The 21523-nt window shown below is 41.9% G+C and overlaps 1 protein-coding gene across 1 annotated transcript in view; it reads left to right on the forward strand.

Moving 5' to 3' along the window:
- The first annotated feature begins 479 nt into the window (after window positions 1-479).
- Window positions 480-21523, forward strand: part of LOC108893797 (LHFPL tetraspan subfamily member 7 protein) — a 92010-nt gene continuing 70966 nt past the window's right edge. Inside the window, exon 1 of the mRNA XM_018692157.2 lies at window positions 480-1425. Coding sequence (XP_018547673.1) covers window positions 1060-1425 — 366 coding nt within the window. The 5' untranslated portion in view covers window positions 480-1059. The remainder of the gene's footprint in view (window positions 1426-21523) is intronic.

Below are 21523 nucleotides of genomic sequence, written 5' to 3' on the forward strand. Positions count from 1 at the left end.
AACCAAAAAGAGGCAACATGCAAAACACCGGAAAAGAGCGTTTTATCCTTCAGAATAAAAGTGTAATTAAACAAGAGACGTCACAATGGTCACAAGCCTCTGATAGAAACAGGTTTTTAAACCTACAAATTCTAACTATTCCCCATATTCTCCTCACTCATCTGGTTTCAACACATTGAGAGCTGCCCACCTGGACACAGTTTGCATCCACTTTACAGAGACAGATGGTGCTGATAGATGTAACACAGACATGCATCACACTGCATTATTTAAAAAAAAAACTAAACAAAAACAAACAAAAAAACATATTCAGTTCAGGTTATTTTGTTGTTGTTTATTATTTTGTATTTATGTCGAGAGACTTTTATACAACTGTTTTCACTTGGAGTTCATTGAGACTGAGAAGTACTCATCACGGCGGTAAACTGACATACTGTTCAAAAGTGCCTGCGAAGTTGTAATCGTTTAGATTTACACCTTGTTTTACTGCGACGGCTACACTTTGACTGCTGCCTCATCTCTCGCTACGCCGCTTTTTCGTGATTTTACTTTGAAAATCACACCCGGAAGTACTAATGTCAACCTTTTTCAGCTTGACGTTGTCCAGACGCACTCTGTCTGAAACACAAAGTGCGCTGCTGTCCGTGTTGAGGCAGCGCAAGTGCCTTGAGAGGAGCAGAGCAGAGCGGCGGATCCAGGACCTGTTTGTGTCTCTGCTTGTGTCTCTACACTGAACTGCTCCTCCAGCCGCGCTGCTCTGACAACTGCGCATCCAGTTTTGGGTGTGACAAACATCTTGTGTGTCAGATTTGGGCATTTCTCCAGCCTGAGTAGGAGACGCGGATGACTTCACTTTATTGTATCGCCATCACTCCTCTTTGCTGATGTGTTTCGGATGTTTCCTTAGAGGTTTTGTTTTTCCGGGACCAGATGTTTGTGGGGACACACTCCACTCACACTGCTGCCGCCGCGGATGCTCACTGATTTTATTTTGTGCTGATGTAGCGCCGGGGCAGGGACTGAAGTTGAAAGTCTCGCTCTTGAAGGTGTGAGCTCCAAATGCATTCGCTCCTGGGCCGGGAGAAGAAAGAAGAAGAAGCCGGGTTTGGGATCGATCTGGGTCTGTCTCCGGGCTTTTTGCCCCACGCTGCCACCATGTTCAGCTGTGTGGGCTGCTTCTGGGTGCTTCTCTCCTCCGCTCTGGTCGCCGTCTGCAGTTTCAGCTTCATATCTCCTGCCTGGATTGTTAAGGACCAGCTGAGGAACAACCAGCACCACCAGCACCACCAGCACCACCACCACAACAAGGACTCTGTGAGCTTCGGCTTGCTGTGGCACTGCTCGGAGTCTCTGGATCACATGTACCGCTGCTACACCTTCGGGGGACTAGGGAAATTCGCAGAAATCCCCTCCAGCTCCTGGCAGGTACTTCACCTTACACACCCATGTCTGTCACATGTGGATAGATGAGAGCATGTGGTCCATCCAGAGGGCAGGGCACATCATGGCATTCAGGATCGCGTGTTTTTACAGCAAAAATGAGCAAATTGTCCAGTCATATTCAAGTCTTATTATACCTGATTAAAAAGATAACACTTGATCCTAGACATTTAATCAAACAAGTGGATTTGCATCACTAACAAGTCCTGCATCAGATTAAAAAAAAACAAAAACTTATTACATGACTTATAATGTAAATTTCACAATATTTGCTCATCTATCAGCCATCATAGCTTATATATCAGTTCATTGTATTCCTCAGATTTTCTCAGAACTTCTTGTGGCAGGTGACAAAAGCTGGAGTGACTCAGTTCAGGGTTCACTGTCACCACATGATACAACTCTGCAGTTAGGCACATACATGCTGCACACACCATATGTGTCGCAGTAAACTGAATGTTGCCCATAAGATAATTACCCTGTCCCTGACGCCCCTCCCTCTGTCAGTTTTCCTGAAAACACAGTTGAGATGATGCAAAAGAAATGATTCATTGATTTGGGGGAGTGGGGGGGGGGGGTGTGTGTATCATACAGAGAGGCATCTGCAGCACAGCACGCCTGACACACATCAAAGCTGTGAAGGTGGCACCGGGTTGGCAGGTTGCTTCACCGTTCAGGGGCAACTTCTACCAGCAGGGATTTTCAATTTCGTCTCTGTTCATCAGATTGAAAATGGTTAGTGAACGTGCAAGCCCCCGCCCCACCCCACACACACACACACCCCATCACAGGAAGCAGCTGTGTGTTTATATCCACATCCCCTAGGAATGGGATTTTTTTAGGGTGAACATCTGATCATCACATCAGCATTGTTGGGCTAATATTGATCTGTTTCTTTATCACTTGGAGAAAAAGTTTGGAAATTCGTCTTTGGCATCAAATCAGATTGTTACTGAGAACTGAGGCTATAAAAGTCTATAAGCAACAACTGGCTTTGGTAGACATCTTGTATCTGGGACGCTTACTATTCATGCAAGTTGTGGGATAATTGAATTCCTAACTACAGGCAGACTGTTTGGACCCCCCAGCCTCGCGCCTCCCTGTAAAAATCTTAGAGGACAAAAAACCTGCTACACTATACCAGCCACCTCTGGAGTTATGATTTATGTATGAAGGGGAATTAGCATTTGAAAGGGAGATATTAATAAGTGGCTGCTTGGTTGTGTGATTGTAGCACTAGTATCTGCAAAGAAAGAAGAATGCAGCGGCTGGGTTTGTTTTCACAGGGAAGCACAGGTGTTGCAGAAACAGATTGAGCAACGAGCAAACACGGAGCAGATTGAGATCTCTGTTCTGTTTCATCTCATTGAGATTCAAACATTAACCACTGCGTGTCCTTGGTACACTGTGTTTAAGGCTCATTTGGCTAAAATCAGGAGTCATTTTGCCAGTTAGCCAGTTGTCAGGGAGTTAATTAGTGGGTCTTCCAGTGTGAGTGTGTGTTTGTGTGTTAGGGAGTGTGTGTGTGTGTGTGTGTGTGAGGCTGATGGAGCTGCATTTGTGCGCAGAGCTACACGTGTTATTACGGTGGTGAACCCAAGCGCACGATCCTGCTCCCACAGCCATTAATAAAAGGTGAAGGGGCCATTAAGTTTTCATCAGAGCCACTTTATTACTCCACCACTCCTCACTGATGTGCACATCGTTTTGCTGATGCCTTCTGTTTTTTCTTTTATTTTTTCCAACAACCTGCACACAAACACAAACCTGTGCAGAACAAACATTATGTGCTTAGGCAACAATATTACTTGCTGTAGTATACACACACGGACACACGTCTCAGCAGCCATTAGTCCCACTCTGGGCTGGTGGTAGGAGAACTATCACTGTTCACCAAGCTCTGTTGTCTCCATCAGAGTGGAGGAGTGTACTCTTGGCTCACTGTGAAAGATCAAACTGAGCCTTGCGGATGCTGAGTGAGTGAACCAGAGGAGGACAGGACAGGACAGGGGAGGAGGATACAGAGGAGGAGAGGGAGGAGGAGGAGGAGGCTCCCAGAGAGGCTGGCCTACTTGTGCTGTAGTTTCTCTGGGCTTTTCTGTTGTTGCTCCATGTTGTCAAAAGCTTTTGCTTGGACTGTGCTGCTTTCCAGGGCTGCTAGTGCTCTGGATCCCAGTGCTGTGAGCCATCGCCCAGGCTGGCAGGGCCTCCATTTACACACACACACACACACACACACACACACACACACACACACACACACACACACACACAGACAAACCCCTGGAAGATGTTACAGTGGGTGGCAAACAAACATGGGCTTATGCTGCATTGATGTTAAATTGGAAGGATGGTCAAGATGGAAAAGATGCCAGTGTTTATGGTGCATCCAATCATCTACGTCATCAAGATCGATGTGTAATTGCTGAGTTGGTCATGTGAGGTTTAATAATACTGTCTGTACAACACATTACTGCAGGTTTTCCTACCTCCCTTTTTTCTATTTCCATTTATATCACTAGCATGTATTTATTTATTCTTTCTTTGTTTTCTTCCAACAGTGTGTCAGTAGGTGAAGGGCGGTGAATCTGTTACTGTCGAAATGCTCATTGCTGTATTATTTGTTCTTCCTGGGCTGCTGAATGACACTTTTTGTGTCTATTTATTTGATGTAGGATAAAAAACAAAGTGGTAATCTGCCATCAGTTTTTACATACTTGTACTTTTCTTGAATAACTTTATTTTTTGCTACTTTATACTTCTACTTCACTACATTTCAGAGGAAAATATTGCACTTTATATTTCACTACATTTATTTGACAGCTTCAGCTACTATTTAATTTGCAGATTCAGAGTAGTAATTCAAAATATAATCAACAAATAAGTGATATTATGTCAGACAATATGCCATCAGTATATAATGCAGCTTTACCAATATTAAAATGAAGCTTACATATTGATGCACCAGTAACTATAATCCAATTCATGTCTATGAATGTAATATATATTATTCTGAAATGGGCCATTCTGCATAATGAGTACTTTTACCTTTGCTATATTATGTTCCTTTTTGAATGTAGGACTTTTACATGTAATGTAAAAGTGTAATGTAGTATTTCTGTGCTGTGTTTTTTACTAAAGTAAAACATCAGAGTTATAGAAGTAGAATAAAGATCAGAAATAAATTGTCCAAAAAGAAAAACAAAACACAACTGTGATTGATTATATAACACTATATCCATTAACTTTGCATTTAATTACTTTGAGCAATAGACTTTCCAGGGACTTTCATATTACTAAGCACCAAGTCAGACATATATGAACTTTCAGAAAGAAATCAGTCATAATCGTGACTTGGATGTTGACGTGAACTCCAATTTACAAATTACTGTCACTATAACTCAGCGTTTTCTGTGATCCATAAAGCTCAATGCGGTGTGGCACCACCCACCACACATTAAGCTTATTGCAATAGGAAAGCTATTGAAAACAGCCTCTTCTACATCGTGGTTTTCCACATAAATAATTCCTTGTGTTACTTCTGCCTGTTTCTGCTGCGTTGTGTGATTTTCTATCCAAGCAGTTGTAGTGGTTAGAGTGTGTGAGCATGTCAGTGTACACATGAGCGTGTGTGCAGAAGTCAGTGGAAGTGTGAAGGCGTGTGCGCTGCAGCAGCCGTTGCCAGGTTGGACGTGTCAGTGGAGGAGGTGTTCAGTGAGCTGCTGCTAGGTAAAGTGTGAAGGAGGAGGAGGAGGAGGAGGGCGCCTGCCAGAAAACATTTTCACCTTAACTTGTTAACAGCTCATGTGTTTCCAGCTGCTTCACAGCACTAAACACTGGAGCTGGATTAGCTTGGCCTGTGTAGTAAGCAGCCAACAACTCAGACTCATGCAAACTCTGTGTATGTACACGGGAGGTGGTGTGTGTGGGTGCTCTTTGATTGTGCTCTGTGTGTTTTCCTGCCTCTGTGCTGGTGTGTGTGCTCGTGCTGATCGCTGAACGTCAAGGTCGTCTTGTAGCCTAAAAGAGCTGTGGCCGAGCTCCAGGAACACTGATTGGAAAACGTCTGAGTTCGTCCTCATCTTTTGTTTGTCTGTGCAGAAAATGGCAGCGCGTCAAGGAGGAGATTCTGGTGCTGTGATTGGCTTCTGCTGAAATCCTCTGACACATGAGACAAAACAATCGGCCCATGTTCACTTCACCGCAAGCCAAGAAGATGAATTGTAGACGTTACTGGAGATGTTTCACCATGCCTAATTACCAGCTACACGTGAAGCACACTTACTGGTGCATAAACCCTGCTAGATACTCTAAATGTCATTTCACCACTCACTGAGCCAGAACTAGTTTTAACTAAGTAGATAACTCATTTAATGAAATTCACTTACCATTCCTTTGTCTGGCAGCGACTCAGCTTTTGTCTTTGCCCTCCTTTGTTAATGTCAACATGCAGACAAGCTCATACACTGTGAAAAAGAGGTTAACGGGAAATGCTACTGTCGTATTTTCACTGTATCTTTTGTGCGAGGCGAGGATGTTACTTTACATAAACAGCACCTGTCGAAGCATATTCACTGCTTGTGCTGATTTGTCTGTAGTGTAGAGCAAAACTAAAACCAATCAAGGCTTCAGTTTAGCAGCAAAAAAAACTAAAACCAAATTTAGCAGGAAATAGACGTTAAAAACTACATCAAGTAAAGGTTGTTTTTAACTTTAAAAGTTGCTTTTATAAGAGAAAAATTGTAACTATTTTACCTTTACTGGTTTTATATTAATGTAATAGCTTTTAGTGCACTTCTACTTTGTGTTTTAAGGTGTGTAATTTCACTTTTACTGAAGTAGATTTGTACTGAAGTTCAGTTCAGTTGGCAACATGCACTTTACAGAATGAAATGAGCATCGGAAAGCGTGGAGCCCTTTCCAGCGAACAACCAACCAGTAAAGAACAAAACACTAATGTGAGTTTGTTCACTTCATTGTCATTTCCAATTATTCCAGCTCAGGGGGTGTTTGAACATTATTAGAGGGAGAGGGGGTCAGAATGGGGGGGGGGGGCAGTAATTTTTTCTTTTGGCTGAAGGTAGTCTGACTTTTTTAGGCAATCAACAGAGGGTCTTTTATTTCTCCATGTCCTAATTTCTTTTTATTTCAACCTTCCTTTCCAATTTACTTGTATCAAAAAAACAGCTCTCTCTCATGCCGCATTTCATGAAGGTACAATTTGCCGTATTCAGAGCACAACAGTTCTGTCTCTGACGATCAAACGTGTTTTAGCAATTTAATGCTATTATTTTGATGTACTGTGTTGCAGTGTATTTTTTCTCAGTGCAGAGTAAGGTTCAGAGAAAACATTAATAACTCCGGGGAGGGCCTTGTCTTTCTCTAACAAAGTGAAAGATAAAGTTTAGCCTACACTAACTGCCCTAATCATTTTCGTACCGGTCCTTAAAACAGTCTAGTTTGAAGTCATAAAGATCACATCCAACCAAGCATCTAAATAACATTTACTTTGAGCTTTTATATATTTTTAACCAGATAATTTAAAAATATTAGCACATTTTGTCCGCATTTTATGGAGAGTGATTTAGTCTAAGGAGACATTTGCCACCTCAGAATATGCTCCCATTCAATATATTGTCTGACTTCAAATAGACGCCGTTAAGACGATCAATCGCCACCATCTTTTTTATAACACTTTTTTATAGCATAACTTCAATCCAGAAGAAACAGGACAGAGCAGAGTCATTGCACTTTTATTAAATATTTTTCGTTAACCAGGTATGCTGTGTGCCCTCCGAAGCTGAGCATGATGGGATGCTCTTGGTGCAGAGCAGGTTCAGACGGGAATTCACCACTTTGTGTGCTGCCTAATAACAGAATGATGGACAAGGTCTGGCCTTTATCTCTCTGAACAACATGAGAGAGAAATGAAAGGTCTTCACTTTGAGTCGGCCTCCACCGTGAGGGGCCAGAAGGTCCAATGACACACATACAAACACACACACACACACACACACACACACACACACATGCCTATTCCCGGGGGGACTCGGTGTATTCCCTGCCACTTTCTGACAAATACAGCAGCTCAGGAGACTAGCAGAGAGCTGTGAAATCTCCACTGAACAGAAAGCCCGTCATTTCATCCTTGATGCAGGCTGGAGTTGCTCCTTAGATTTACTGTAGCAGTAAAGCTTCTCTCTCCCCTCTCTTCTTCCTATAGACTCTCCCTTAATGCTAATGGGGAACCACTGTGGTGAAAGCCATTTGTGTGGAAGTGTGTCTGCCTGTTATAAATGATGTTATGGGGTCTAATGCACATGTTATATTCCTGCTTTTCCCCTGTGGGGACTCCTTTGCCCAGTTTGCACGAGAGACAAAAAGGTGGACTTGTCTGGCTGCTTTTTACTGCCGACCTCATTCTGTTCAGAGCTTCATGTACAGTGTGTACACACAATACACACACACACACACACACACAGAGTATGATTAGATAGCTCAAAGTGATGTGATGTACCCATGCACACACATACTGCTTTCACACATGCACACATTGAGATGAAAAGTGATGAGTGAGTGATGCAGATGCACACAAACACACACACACACACACACACACACGCATCAGAGTGTGATCAAAAGACACATTGATGTGATGTGCAGTGGCTGTCCGTGTCAGCGCTGATGCCGTAATTAGAGGTTCAGGGAGAGATGGCCGAGGGACATTAGGGAGCAGAGTGAAAGAGAGGAGAAAGAAGTGGATTCACTGAGTTGTTTCAATGAAAATCCCCCCTCCTGTCACCCTCTTAAAAACACCAGCTGTAACAGATCGTCCATGCTAAAACAAGTCTGTATCCACTCAAAACCAGCACTCCGGCAAACCGCCCCCGTTCGCACACAAAGCGGCCATCATCCATTTTCACACTTACAGTAATAAAATGAACTCTGCCTCCTTTCAGCTGATATCATAAAAAGGAAATCCACCTGTAATGCCGTGGCTCTACAGTCTCTAGCCCATTTCCCGCTCTGCCCCCCCCTCCTGACCTTTAGCCCAGCCTCTTGTTCTCCATGCACTTACCTGCGAACAGAGAGAAAGAAAAGGGCGAGGACTACAGCACGGATGAGAGGAGAGAACGAGAACAGAGGGAGGTCAAGAGTCGTGTTTTACTACCAGCTCTTCCACCAAGTTGTTTTTCAGGTGGCTGGTTTAGAACAGAGCTACACATCATCTCTGTGCTGGTGGCAGTGCGCTGCCCGAAAACACGTGCAGCCGCTGCTTTATGAGACAAACACATCCTTGCCCCCCCACCCCCAGCCCCACACCCACGCCCAACCCAGGCTCAGCCAAATATAAATTAGTGGTGTTTTGTGTTTGGTTGTCTGTTCAACTTGACTTATTCCAGGTACATAAATATACTCATTACAAAAAGCACAGTGTAGAGCAGGAGAAGGCGCAGGAACTGGAGGGAGAGATAGATGTTTAGTTCTTTGACAGCAAGTCTTGCGTGAAATGTGGTGTGCTGACTTATTATCATACAGCGCATGTTTACTTCAAGGCCACCGTCTGACTGGTAACAAAATTAATGGCAGGCAGTGTGTATACGGAAGGGGTGGTGGTGGGGGGTTTACAGTGATAGATTTGGGGATGAATGGGCCGTTTGGATGGCATCCCGATTCTCGTTTTTACTCACATCACAAGCTACAGTTTACTTTTTCCTCTTGCTGGAACTAAAAATCATTCTCAACTCCCACTATTTTTATGGTTATGTAATAAAATTTCAGTACAGTATCTACTGGAACGGGCTAGAAGGACGTAATGATGTACTTTAATGACAGGCTGGTATTTATCTTTTATTTCAAACTGAGCCAGACGTTTTGTCTGAGCAGTTCGTGGAATTTTCATTGTCAATACACCGCTGGTTGTCTATGGAAGGCACTTAAAGGATCATTCTGTTGGCTCTGCATTTATTAAGCAATTAACTACAAATCATGCATACTTTATGTAACAGCTCACCACTTTTAAAAGCACATCAAGAGTCTTTATGCTGATTTTCTTCTATCAAAGCAGCTGGTTTCAGATTATGTCAGTGCAATATCAACATACAGAGACTTGAGAGTTGCTTGAGAGAGGGAATCCACATCAGTGAAAAATAAGTCTTTATTTATATTAATTATTTTAATTGATGTTATTATGGTGCCTTCATGGAAGCTCCAATGTCTGGGATGTCTGAGTTGGCTGCTGATCAGAAGCCTTTTAATCCATGAAACAACCAAATTCACACACTCTATCTCTACACATACGTTTCTTCTGTTTGTCTTCTGGATGACAACATGCATTAGCTATAGATATCAAGTGTTTTCAGATTTTAGAGAGTTCTGCACTAGGCCAAAACTGTGCAATGTGTCGGCTATGCTGCCTCTCTTGGGCATTGTGCAGCTATCTGCTACCCCATGATACACATGGACGCAGACGACTGGCAGAGTCAAAGAGAGAGAGAATTTTAAGTTCCATTTGAACATAATCCACTGCAAGCCTGAAGCTTTAAGCAACAAAACCACCTACTGGGTTTGGGTCAGATTGGTGAGCTTCATTTATAGTGTCCTTGAACACTCTTAGTCAGTTCACAATGCCTTACCCATCTCAAGAAAGTTCCAACTCTCTGCAAGTTCATTTTCATCCTGTTCTGAGAAGAATATAAAGCTGCCTGGAAGGTAGGAAATCAACATAAAAGGCTTTAGAAAGTGGTTTGCAGTAATGTAGACAATACCTGATTTGTAGCTAATTCAGTTCAGTTGATTTAACAAATGCACAGAAATGCTTGTGGAATCAGTACAGTTTGTAATAACAGGTTTCCATCAACATCGTTACAGGGACATAAGCATGTAGACATCAGTCACCATCACATATCGTAACATATAGAGCAACTGTGTCTCATAGTTGTATAACTTTTACAATCAATTGGCAGTTGCTTTTGTCCAAAGCAACCTGTGCCTCACATACACACATTTTTGGACATAATGAGAATCGTCATCTTGCTCATGGACACTTTGACATGTGGAGGTTGAGACTGACCTTGCAGTAATGGGCTGAGCTGCTGCGCCACCTGAGCTATAGCCGTCTACTGAATGTTTCAGAGGTTTAGAAATCTGGGAAAACTTATACATATTAGTTTTAGTATTTTAGGAGTTACTACCTCTCTGTGGGTAGTATGTGCCCTACCTCAAGACAGTCTGAATCCAAATTCATGGATGTAAGATTTTAGGGCGTGAGGCTTTGAGGGAGTGTGTTGACAGGCGGAGCAGGGGCAAGAGGTCAGCGCTGTATACGGGGGAGAGAAATTGAAAGTGCAGAGGAACAGCTGTCCAGATGATGGATAGAACAGGTGCCTTAGAGAGAGATGGGGAGGAGGAGGGGGAGAGGGGAGCTGCATGTTGATCTGCATTTTATACCCATCTAGGTGAAATAGAGAGGAAATCAGTCTGGCTGAGAGGGAGAAGGATTTATGATCATCAGCCTTGATGGATGGATGTTACCTGCAGTGTATGATCATTTTCTTCTGCTTTTTATATCTGATATTTGATATTCTCAAAGCAGTGGGCACGGCGAAACAGTCGCCGTGATGATGTGCGCCTCCGCAGCCACTGATGGTCAAAAATGTGATATACTCTTCCAGCAGACAGGAGATGTTTATTCAAATATTGGCTGAATTCCCAGCAGCAGCGAACGCGTCGACACTGCAAACGTTTATCTCTCTTATGAATTATATTCTTTGCTTTGGCGATATTTAAGAGCCTCTGATCAGCAGTTCCCAGGTAGACATGGCGAGCGTGTCTGACTGATAGTAGAGGAGGAGAGATGGGGCAGCATATCGGAGCGCTGTTTCCTTCAGCGGGGAGGTGATGGTGGTGGTGGGGGGGGGCGTGCTGAGTCAGCGGGCTCCGGGAGGCCGCCATCCATTTGTTAAGCGGCCTGTCACTTCCACTGCCTACCCTGTGGATCCTGCGGGTAGTTTATGTATTGATTTAACAGGGAGCCTTTCTCCATTTTTTAACATAAATGATGGCTCACTCGGCTCAAAGTGCAGAAGCCAGTTGTAGCCGTGTGAGTTGGCCTCCATCAGCAGGGAGAGCACAGGGGTCACAGGTAGAAGAACAAACAGGATAAACACTTAAACGGTAAAGCTACCTCCGCTTCACATCTTAAAAGATGCTTGTGAGGGGTTTTTAAGGGGAGAAGATACTAGTTTGATGGAATCAACTATATTTTTGTGATTTTCCACTGTGTCTCGATATAGTTTTACTGCTCCAGTTTTTCTGTACTTCTCGCAAATCCGGCAACATCAAAACGTAAAGCTCCTGGGATCCAGCCAAGCTTCCAAACATAACTTCTCCGCTGAATCCCAGAGCGAGCTGTGCAGCTTCAGAGAAGAAAATCCACAAGTCCCAAGTGTGTAGACGTACTCAGTGTTATATAAAGGGAAGTGTCACTGAATTTCAGCCTTGGAATATGTTACTCACATAAGCTCTTCAACAGTTTAGACATGTGAGACATTAAAAAATTAGCCATTGGTTGAGAGATGAATTGCCAGTGTTCCTGTTTGGTTTGGGATGTCAGAAGGGAATTGCAGCAACTAATCACAGTTTTCTGTTTGGAGTTGACTTTCTAGTGGAGACGAGAATTTTCTTCCTCTCTCTCTCAAACTATGTAGATAGAAGCAGCCGTTACATGGGAAACATTTATTGCGACACAGTGGAGTTAATGTTTTTGTGTATTAACGGTTACGTTTTAAACTTATATAATATTTATATCAGTTTCACATGATGATCATGAACCTCACAGAACAATATGCCAAAATGCCTCTGTATTCTTTTAGTTTTACACATGGACAACAGCAGGTATTATTATAACCTAATACTGTTGGTTTAGTTTACATAAGCAGTCTTTCTTGCCCACTAAAACCACCTGAGGGGGGAGAAATATTCTGCAATAAAAAGTTAATTTCCTCCTCTGTAACACAGAAGAGTTTGCCGCTGCTGTGCTAATGTGCAGCTCCACAGAGAGAAGTGAATGAAAAGAAAAGATGATTATGGAGGCACCCAGTAGGACATGGGTAAAAGCAGAAGTACAACAAAGTCATTTGGATGCAAGTCAATTTGCACATCAGTGTAACATCTCAGATTCCAGTCTAGCTCAATCTGTTTTGTGTAAAATCTCCAAGGCCACGAGAGTGTGAATCCTGAATTATATTTTCTTTCCCAACAGTGGGTCAGTTAGTAATGACTTTAATAAAATCTATAGCTTTTAGCTGCAGTTTGCTCAACTCAACATTATCTGTATCCTGTCACGCACTCTTATACTCCCATTCTAAAACATGGTTGCATTTCAGTGTGTACAAGCTGTTTGTCTAAAACTGACAGAGTGTAGTGATGAATTCTTATTAAGGAAAGCACAATAAATGGTTAAACACATGCTGAACCCACTTGTCATCTATCAGTGTTTGCCTAGCAAACCACAGCCATTTACAAAATGGAGCTTAATTAGTGACCTACTGTGTAATGATAAGCTGTCATCATGTAAGATGGAGCATCTCAGCAGCATGTTGTTGTCCAGTTACATCATTCTTACCCCGATCCTCAATAGGCCAGACTCTGGGCTCCTTAACATGCAACAGATGCTCTTTCTGCAATGAGGATGATACTTAATCAGACTGATGCAACTGTGATCCAGACCCAGTAACACACTTTATTTATTATTCCTGTGGGGATCTACTTTCTTCTTGATTTGTGAGAGGAAGAATATTCCTGATTAGTTCAGAGCTCCATCCTGAGATAAAGCCACAGTGGTATCTCAAACTAAAGATATTACTTTGGTCATTTGAATCTTTTCTAAATGTTGCTCTGGAGGTAGATGTTCATTTTTGGGGTCAGGGAGTTTGTTGTAATCTCAGTGTAACACGGACCAGTCTGACTTGCTGATGAAATGAAGCAGAGTGGTGGAGGCAGATATAGTAGCATTTCCAGTTGCTACAGTACAGTATGCATGAATTATGGAAGGTGCACTTGGGACCAGCGGTAGTGCAGATCATGCATAAATGCAAGAGCAAGCTGGGCTGAGTTTTTGAGGGTGTGAGTGTATGAGAGGCTTGCTGAAGGATGGCCTCCACCAACGCTCTCATGCTCTCTTAAACTTCTCCATTACAGGTGGAGGAGGCTGGGCCACATGGAGACGATTCAGTGTGGAAAATCCTCCTTATGTTAGTATGTGTTAGAATGAAAGGATATACAGAACCAAGACAAATATTACATTCAAATTCTTAAAAAGATGTAGAGTAAATTACCTCTTTTCTGTTAACTCATAGGTTATCTGGGGATCAAACTGGAACATTGAAAGTAGCTCACTCTGCAGAAGATTATCTCCTCCACAGATCACTGATTAAATCTCTCTCATACTCTTTTCAGACTAATTAATTTTCATGCTCCTTAACTCATCCCTGCCTTTTAAACTACTACATGTCATAATACAGTTATTTAATCATGTGTTACGTTTTTCGTGGCTAACAGATAACAGCAGTGTTGTTCAAATGTGTCTAAATGAATCCAGGCTAACATGTTATCAGGCTAAAATGATCCTGCTAATTCCCATCCAGCTGATTAGGCTCTTTGAGCGCAGAGGACCGATTTGTTAATCCTGGATGAAGTCATGAATCACAGTGAGCTCTTAGTTCAAAATGAAGGCAACACATGTAGAGAGTCAAAGCCATGGTCACTACTCATATCACTGGCTGAGTGTTGATCATGGTTTTACAGTTACATAAGGCACACTTCACATCTGATGAGGTTCTCTGCAATGAAAGTGCAAGAGACTTTGAAGTGATAATCACAAGCCCTATTCCATAATAATTCTCCTGTATGCTGTAAAATAATCACATTTGAGAATACTAACTTTAGACAAGCCACTACTCTCACTGTGAAATGAAACTTTGCTAAAATCTCTTTAAAAATATGGCTTTAAAGGATTAGTTTGACATTTTGGGAAATTCACTTTCTGATGATTAGATGACAAGATCGACCACTGTCATGTTAATGTTATCTTAACATAGCACAAAGAAACAGATAACCTGGCTTTGTCTGAAGGTTATCTTGTTTAAACACGTATTTTATTCAATATTTAAAAGAGATGTGACCTGTTCATTACTGAGCTTTAGAAGTGCTGCTTGTCTTATTCTCAGTTAGTCGGTCAGTTTATCCCTGTTTCCAGGCTTAAGCTAAGTTTAGCCTACTTGCTGCTTATGCTAGAATAATATTAGCCAGTGGTCTCTTCTCATGAGAGAAAGTGAAGCCTTTGCTGGGACTGTTTTTAGTGAAGCGAGTTTAACTGTCACTCATTTAATAGGTTTTAGTGCTGAAATGACACTAACATGTCAAATTAAATGTCTTTTAATAATCGATCACTTTTAATTGAGTTTATGTCCACAGCTATCTTTGGAAGGGTTCTTTTTTAATACACATGTTTTTGTTGTATATTTATCATGTATAGATATAGTTAACTATATTATTAAAATGAAATTATGATAATTACACCAACGGATAATGGTTTCTCAATAACCTGTGTCTTACCATCTAAAATCATGATTATGTCAACAATTTTTCATCTTACTATAAATAAAAATAAGTAATTTGTGTCTGAAAATGAGTTCAGACTTTTTTTATTTGTTTATAATAAAATACTGTGGTCATGATCCAGCTGACTATGAATAAGTCTGAAGAGGTATGGAAATAGTAATTGAAGAGAAATTCGCAATCTGTGCGAATGCTGCATTCGATTTACAGCACAGAATGTCAGTGTGACATGGCTTGTCAAGTAAAATATTTTACTTTTCACCGGAGGCAGTTGTAGCATTGTGGGGAGGTGAGTTGCTGCTGCTTATTATTAAGACCTGAGCCGTACATTTTGTTTACCTACCAACAGGACTAAGTGAACTTCAGAGTAGATAAAAAGCTCTAGTAGCTGTTGGCTGGTGGATGGATAAGCCGACTACAGATGGAGCCTTACTGTATGTGGGCTGCAGTGTTATGCCAACGTGAGATAGTACAGTATTTCTTCACTTTGAAAAGGCAAAGTGCTCCTCCCTCCCTCTCCCCCACATCTTCTCTAGATTTCTCTCACACTCCCCCGTCCTCTCATCTTGTACTCTCCCCTCAGCGCTCTCCTCTCTCTCTCCTGCGGTGCTGTGCTGTTTGATGTAAAATGATCAACCGTAATTTCTGGACTGGGGCTCTTTGTGCATCAGTTACGTGCTGCTGTTTGTTGGGATGCCAAACATACATTTATTCTAATGAGCAAATGTGCTGATTAATAGTTACCGTCTTTCAATTTTCCCCTAAATTTATTCGTTTCATAACATTATTCATCATCCCAAATTTTAACAGTATTCTTTTGATCCATTTCTTATTAGCATCTGTTTTTAAAGCCAAGAGACAAAACAAGACAAATTCCATGGCTGGTGTCTTTTGAAGAGACTCCGGGGGGACGGGTGGGGGGAGGGGGAAGAGGGGGAGGTTGGACACAAAAGTATCAGTTGCGCTATAATTCAATTACAGCATCTATTGAGAGAGAAAGAAAAAGGAGAAACTTTGCCTGGGGTCCCTCTCTTTTGACTACCTATCAGCCCCCACCACCAGCAACCTATTATAAGAGCTGAATAAAAACCTCTGGCCCGGCTCTGAGGATGTCATCATTAAACTGGGCTGTGAGGGATCCCATACATTTCAAACCCGCTATTTGATCCTCCTGTCTGATCTGATCTGCTTTTGTGATCTATTATGAACGAGTGGTATTAAGAAGTTTCTGGTTAGATGCGGTTTTCTCACCTCGACCTACACACCCCCTCCTCCCTCTCCCTCCTCTCCGGGACATCAACTACGATTTAATTGAGGGTAGAGAGAAGTAAGAAGAAAGAAGAAGCAGGAGAAAAGGCTTTTGTATCACAGCTTTCAACTGTGTTTGGATGCTTTGTGCCCCACAGACAGTATGTGATGACTCAGTTGTGAGGTTTGGAGGTGCATGGCAGCAGGAGGAGGTATAATGATCAGGAGAGGGGATCGTATCTACAGAATCTCTGCAAGCGCTTGGCTTTGGACAGAGAGAAGCAGCTATGTATAAGCCTGCTGCTCTGATCACTGCACTGTGGGGAAAACAGTGGGAATCGGCCATGTAGGGCTGCAGTGTGTTTGTGTGTGTGTGTGTGTGGCAGGTGGTGCTCAGCAATGCCAGATGGACACTTGATCACTTCTCAGACAGTCCTTGATTAACCCATAAAGAGTAACCATTGTAAAAGCCCTCATCATCAGCATCCTCATCATCAGTGAATCAAGGAGGAAATTTACTTGAAGTTACTTAAAGTTTCTTTAGCTTTTAATTTCCGGTCTGCATGGCTGCAGTGCAGTGCATGTAGTTGTAAAGGGGAGGTATTTTTTTGTCAGCACAATGTGCCTAAAATAGAAGCCTTTCTCTGCATCCTGTAGCCCTGCATAACCGTCTCTTCCATATGAGTCACTGTCTGTGCTGCTCTACCTGAGGGTTTCATAAAGATGATTCTCCTTTGGGATGAAACCAGCATGCATCTATTTCCTCTTCCTGCGCCGCAGCTGATATGAAACTAGAGCTGTGGTTTATGTCTCTCTCTAGCAGCTCTGGGACCAGAGCCTCACTGAAGTTTTTTTGGCAGGTTGGCAGGTACCTCAGGCAGTTTATATTCACACAACGACTATTCATAGATTGAAATAAATCTTTTTCTAATCGTCCTTTTTGAAAATTGAAGACATGATGGAACATAATGGCTTTGACTGTGCAGAAAGCTCCAGTAATTTCTCTCTGGTGTAAACTTTGCTCTCCTTTTCTCTTTTGTTGGTGTGGAAACATTTAGTCTGCAATTTTTACCTTTGAACATCACTGATGAACGACCCAGCACAGACAATGCTTCTGCATGTCCTTCCTGCTACTGTATTATTATTGTTATTGGCTGCATGTTTTATTTTGTTAAAAGCTGAGAAGGTATAAATTGAGGTGAAATTGCAGTATTGCAGAAACTTAATATAAAGTATGCTGAAAATCACAGCAAGACAGAGACAGAGAGAAGACTGCAGAACAATGGGAAAATGATAACAGTAAAACCTATATTAGTACAGTTACACAGTCTGCACATACAGTCCTGACTGGGGGCTCAAGTGCTGAGTCATTAGCTGTCATCATTCAGACTCACATTTTACTTAATTATAGTACATGACCACTTACTGTATATAGGACACATTGCATCAGCTGCTGTCAGAGCGAACACAGTTGCTGAGCGGTAGGTTCGTAGTGACAGGTTATAGTGCATCTCCAGCTCATTGATCAACAATAATTTGGGTTTATTCATTGCCCTCGAGCTCAGGAGCAAAGTCCCTTTGGTCTCCAGGTGGTGCAGGTGGCGGTTAGTGGCCTGGCAGGGAGGCAGCTGCCTGCCAGCTACACCACAGCACTGTTGGCACTGCCAGTCTAACCTGTTAGAGTTAGGACACAGGGGCAAAACTTTGTTATTGGGCCTCTATTGACTCCTTCTGTTGATGGCAGTTTCATTATCTCCCCAGACACACAAAAACAATCCAACACTCCTATTTTGGAATAATACTACCTGATCCCAGGTTTTCTCTTTGCCAGTTACTTTGAAGCAGTTTGTTTAAACACAACATAATTTTGAGAATATGGACCATGTGAGCGTGGTATATTCTACCAGGGGCTGTATTCACAAAGGATGTAATCTTTCCACCAGCAGTCCTCCTAAGAGTTTCCTCTTGCACCCGAGAGGCTAACCCCAACCCAAACACCAAAGCTGAGAGAAGCCGGGGTTGATCCTGTTACTTTGGATTACATCATGTTTCACAAATGAACTGACTCACTATGTCTACAGTGACAGGTGACTGGTCTGTGTAAGCGAATGTGCCAGGAAACTTTTAAAACAATACAAAGGACGACAAGACACAAATTAAATTGAATTAAACTGAATCTGACAAAATCAAATTAAAATTGATCAGTCTCATTTTCAACATTGCAGATATTAAACAGCATTTGCATATAGACCCTGTGATAATTTTATCTGATCTAACATATTTTAATTCTTTTGATGAGGAAATTCTACGTGTAGTGGAAATTTCACTGTGTAATCGAGCAATGGCTGCAAAAAAAGCTTTATTTATTTACCTTGGTGACTATATCATACAAACTTAATAAACTGTTGAACAAAAATTGGGGTCATAAACATGTTATTTTGGTTTGATTAATAATTCTGACAGATTGCTGAGATATATTCCACTCATCATGCTGTGTATGGTATTTTCCAGTCTCACAGTAATAGAGGGATATGCAAATCATCATCTCTGGTGTTGGTAAGCTGATTGGATCCTGACTGACTCACTGCCATCAAATATATACTTTTTCATTATTCATCACTGACACAACGAGGTGCATTACCTGCAGCAACATGCTACTAATTGGACTACCTCTCCTTTCAGTGCTAAAAATGTTTTTTAAAATTACTCTTAAATCAGGAACACACAAAATGTTTGGTTGGTAAATAGGGTCTACCAGACAGAAGTTGGAGTGAGAACAGAGATGACAGGTTGCGGTGGCGTTCCTGCAGCCTCTGGTGGCTCTGAACCAACGTCCTGCCCTAAACCGAGATCCAGATCAAACATCCCTGCACACCACGTACACCACACACGTTGCAAGGTGAAGTATAAAGGTGTGTGTGTGTGTTTCCTTGTCTCTGATGTGTTTCCTGCATAGGCTCATGCATGGCATTCCTCCAAGTTCATTCAACTGTCAAGGGGAAAAAAGCAACACTCTTGTCCGTATGAGAAATTCTCACTGTGTTTTCATTTAACACGACACCGAAGACTTAACACCACATTAAAGCATTACTTTGCAGTGGGGAGCGTCCTGTGTGGGTCCCTGGAAGAAAACAATGGCCCCTCTGATGACAGTGAGGGGCTTTCTAGTGTTACTGTGTGACTTGGCTCTTATTGGGCAAAAGGGAATCTGACACTGATACAGTAAAGGAGCAGTGGTAGTAAATAAACAAGTAAATGTCACAATCCATGTCCCAAACAGAATGGTGGTTTGTGTTTGAGGTTATATGAAGACAACAACAAAAATATTCAAACTATTCCAGGTTGTAGACTGTATAACCTTTGTGTGGCATTTGGCAGAACAAGCATCAGGGATAAGGTAACATGAGGCCAAAATAGCTTCAGTATGTCAGCCCATATGGTGAGATTAATACAGAAAGTTGGCTTTTTCAGAGACGGCTTCAAAAATTGTGCTGAAATTCAAAAGGCAGTCCCTTAGAGCATAGGTTTTAAATTATTTAAGCATTACATTTTTAAATTATTCATTTTAATGTCATTACTTTGATAAAAATTCTTCATATCTCCCTCTACATAATGACATTAAAGCTGGCATTTGACCTTAAGCACATAATTTCAGGAAGTCAGAGTTATTCTATCTGATTCAAAGTTTTGTAAGTTGGAGATAGTTTGCTGTACTAGTGGAAGTATAGGAACTTTTTGAGCTAAGAGGAATCAAGTAAACATAAACTTCAGTTTACAAGTCATAGACTGTGTCTTTTTGAGGGGCTGCTAGGTTTTATATACTTGGTTTGTCTTCCTGATGATGCTGTGTAAGAATGTGCAACAAAACCTGAGTCTGTGTGTGAGACAATCGCAACAGGGTGAGAAATGTGAGGGAAATCCGCAGTTTGATTTTCATACATTACACTACTGAGACCACATACAGTAAATATATCAGAAAAGATGTGTCACCGCTTGTCAGCCTCTGTAACTTTGCGAGGGAGTGAAAGTATGTGTGAGGTGTTTCTCACAAACCACTTTGAGGATACATAGCAGGATGAAAGATTGTCAGCATGGTAAATCTGTCTTGTATGGACACCAAACTGTCTTTTTCTATTTGGAAAAACATAGCAGTCGGAGGTGGATTCTCTTGTGTTCCTGAACAACAAATTACAGCGGCAGATTAAAGAAAGAAAATGATATCAGACTGTGCCTCAGAAATATATCACAAAGTATACACAGAATAAACACGTTTTCTAGCCAAGTACAAAAACATTTCAAACTGCTCTTCTGAAGAAGGGGTTGTGGTTGCTTTTCTCCATGTTAATACACTGAAAACCTATAGGAGGTAGGATTTATTTCTTTAAGTAAGGTCCCAATAATTGAGAAGATAGTTTTTAGCCCTGCCAGTGGTGTAGCTTTTGGTCCGTTGGTTGGAAATATGTCAACAACTAATGGCTGGATTGCTATGGAGTTATGAACAAATACATGTGGTCTGCAGAGGATGGAGCCTAAAGACTTTAGTGATTCTCTAGTGTCAAAGTCAGGCCAGAATTTTAACTTTATTTATAACTACAAAACAAATGAGCCTCAACTTTGTTTTTAGTTCTAAATAGCAAATGTTAGTGTGCTAGCATGCTAAACTAATCAGGCCTTCAGACTTGTGTCACAAAAACAGAAGGAGCTGTGTTGGTGGGTGTGTGTTGCTGCAGGTCCAGGTGATCCAGGAAATCCAGTTTGAGAAACATCTATGATTTTGAAGGCTTGTCAGATGTACGTGTTTGTATGCTAACATTAAGTGACTCGTACATGCATCCCTGTGTGTGTGTGTGTGTCCGTGTGCTCCCATGTCCTAAGTGCTCCTGAATGTCACATCCTATCTACAGCCTTTCCCCGAGGCACAAATGGACACTCCATCCACTTGTCAGGTGATTAATCTCCGCTCCCCTCTCTCCCTCATCTCCTCTCCATCTCGTATTCACTCTGTCCACACAGCTTCGTCAGCCATTCAGAGAACCATCATGCATACACACACACACACACACACGCAGTTATCCTTACAACACTCCCTCTCTTCCAGTCTCTTCCCTACGAGGATCAATGAGGAAGATGAATGTGTTATTCATCACATTAATTTAGAGGTGTGGGGGTGTCGCATTTTTGTATTAGTGTTGTGTTTGGCAGGATTATCAGGATG

The sequence above is a fragment of the Lates calcarifer genome, linkage group LG20 (assembly GCF_001640805.2).
Source record: "Lates calcarifer isolate ASB-BC8 linkage group LG20, TLL_Latcal_v3, whole genome shotgun sequence".
NCBI lineage: Eukaryota > Metazoa > Chordata > Actinopteri > Centropomidae > Lates > Lates calcarifer.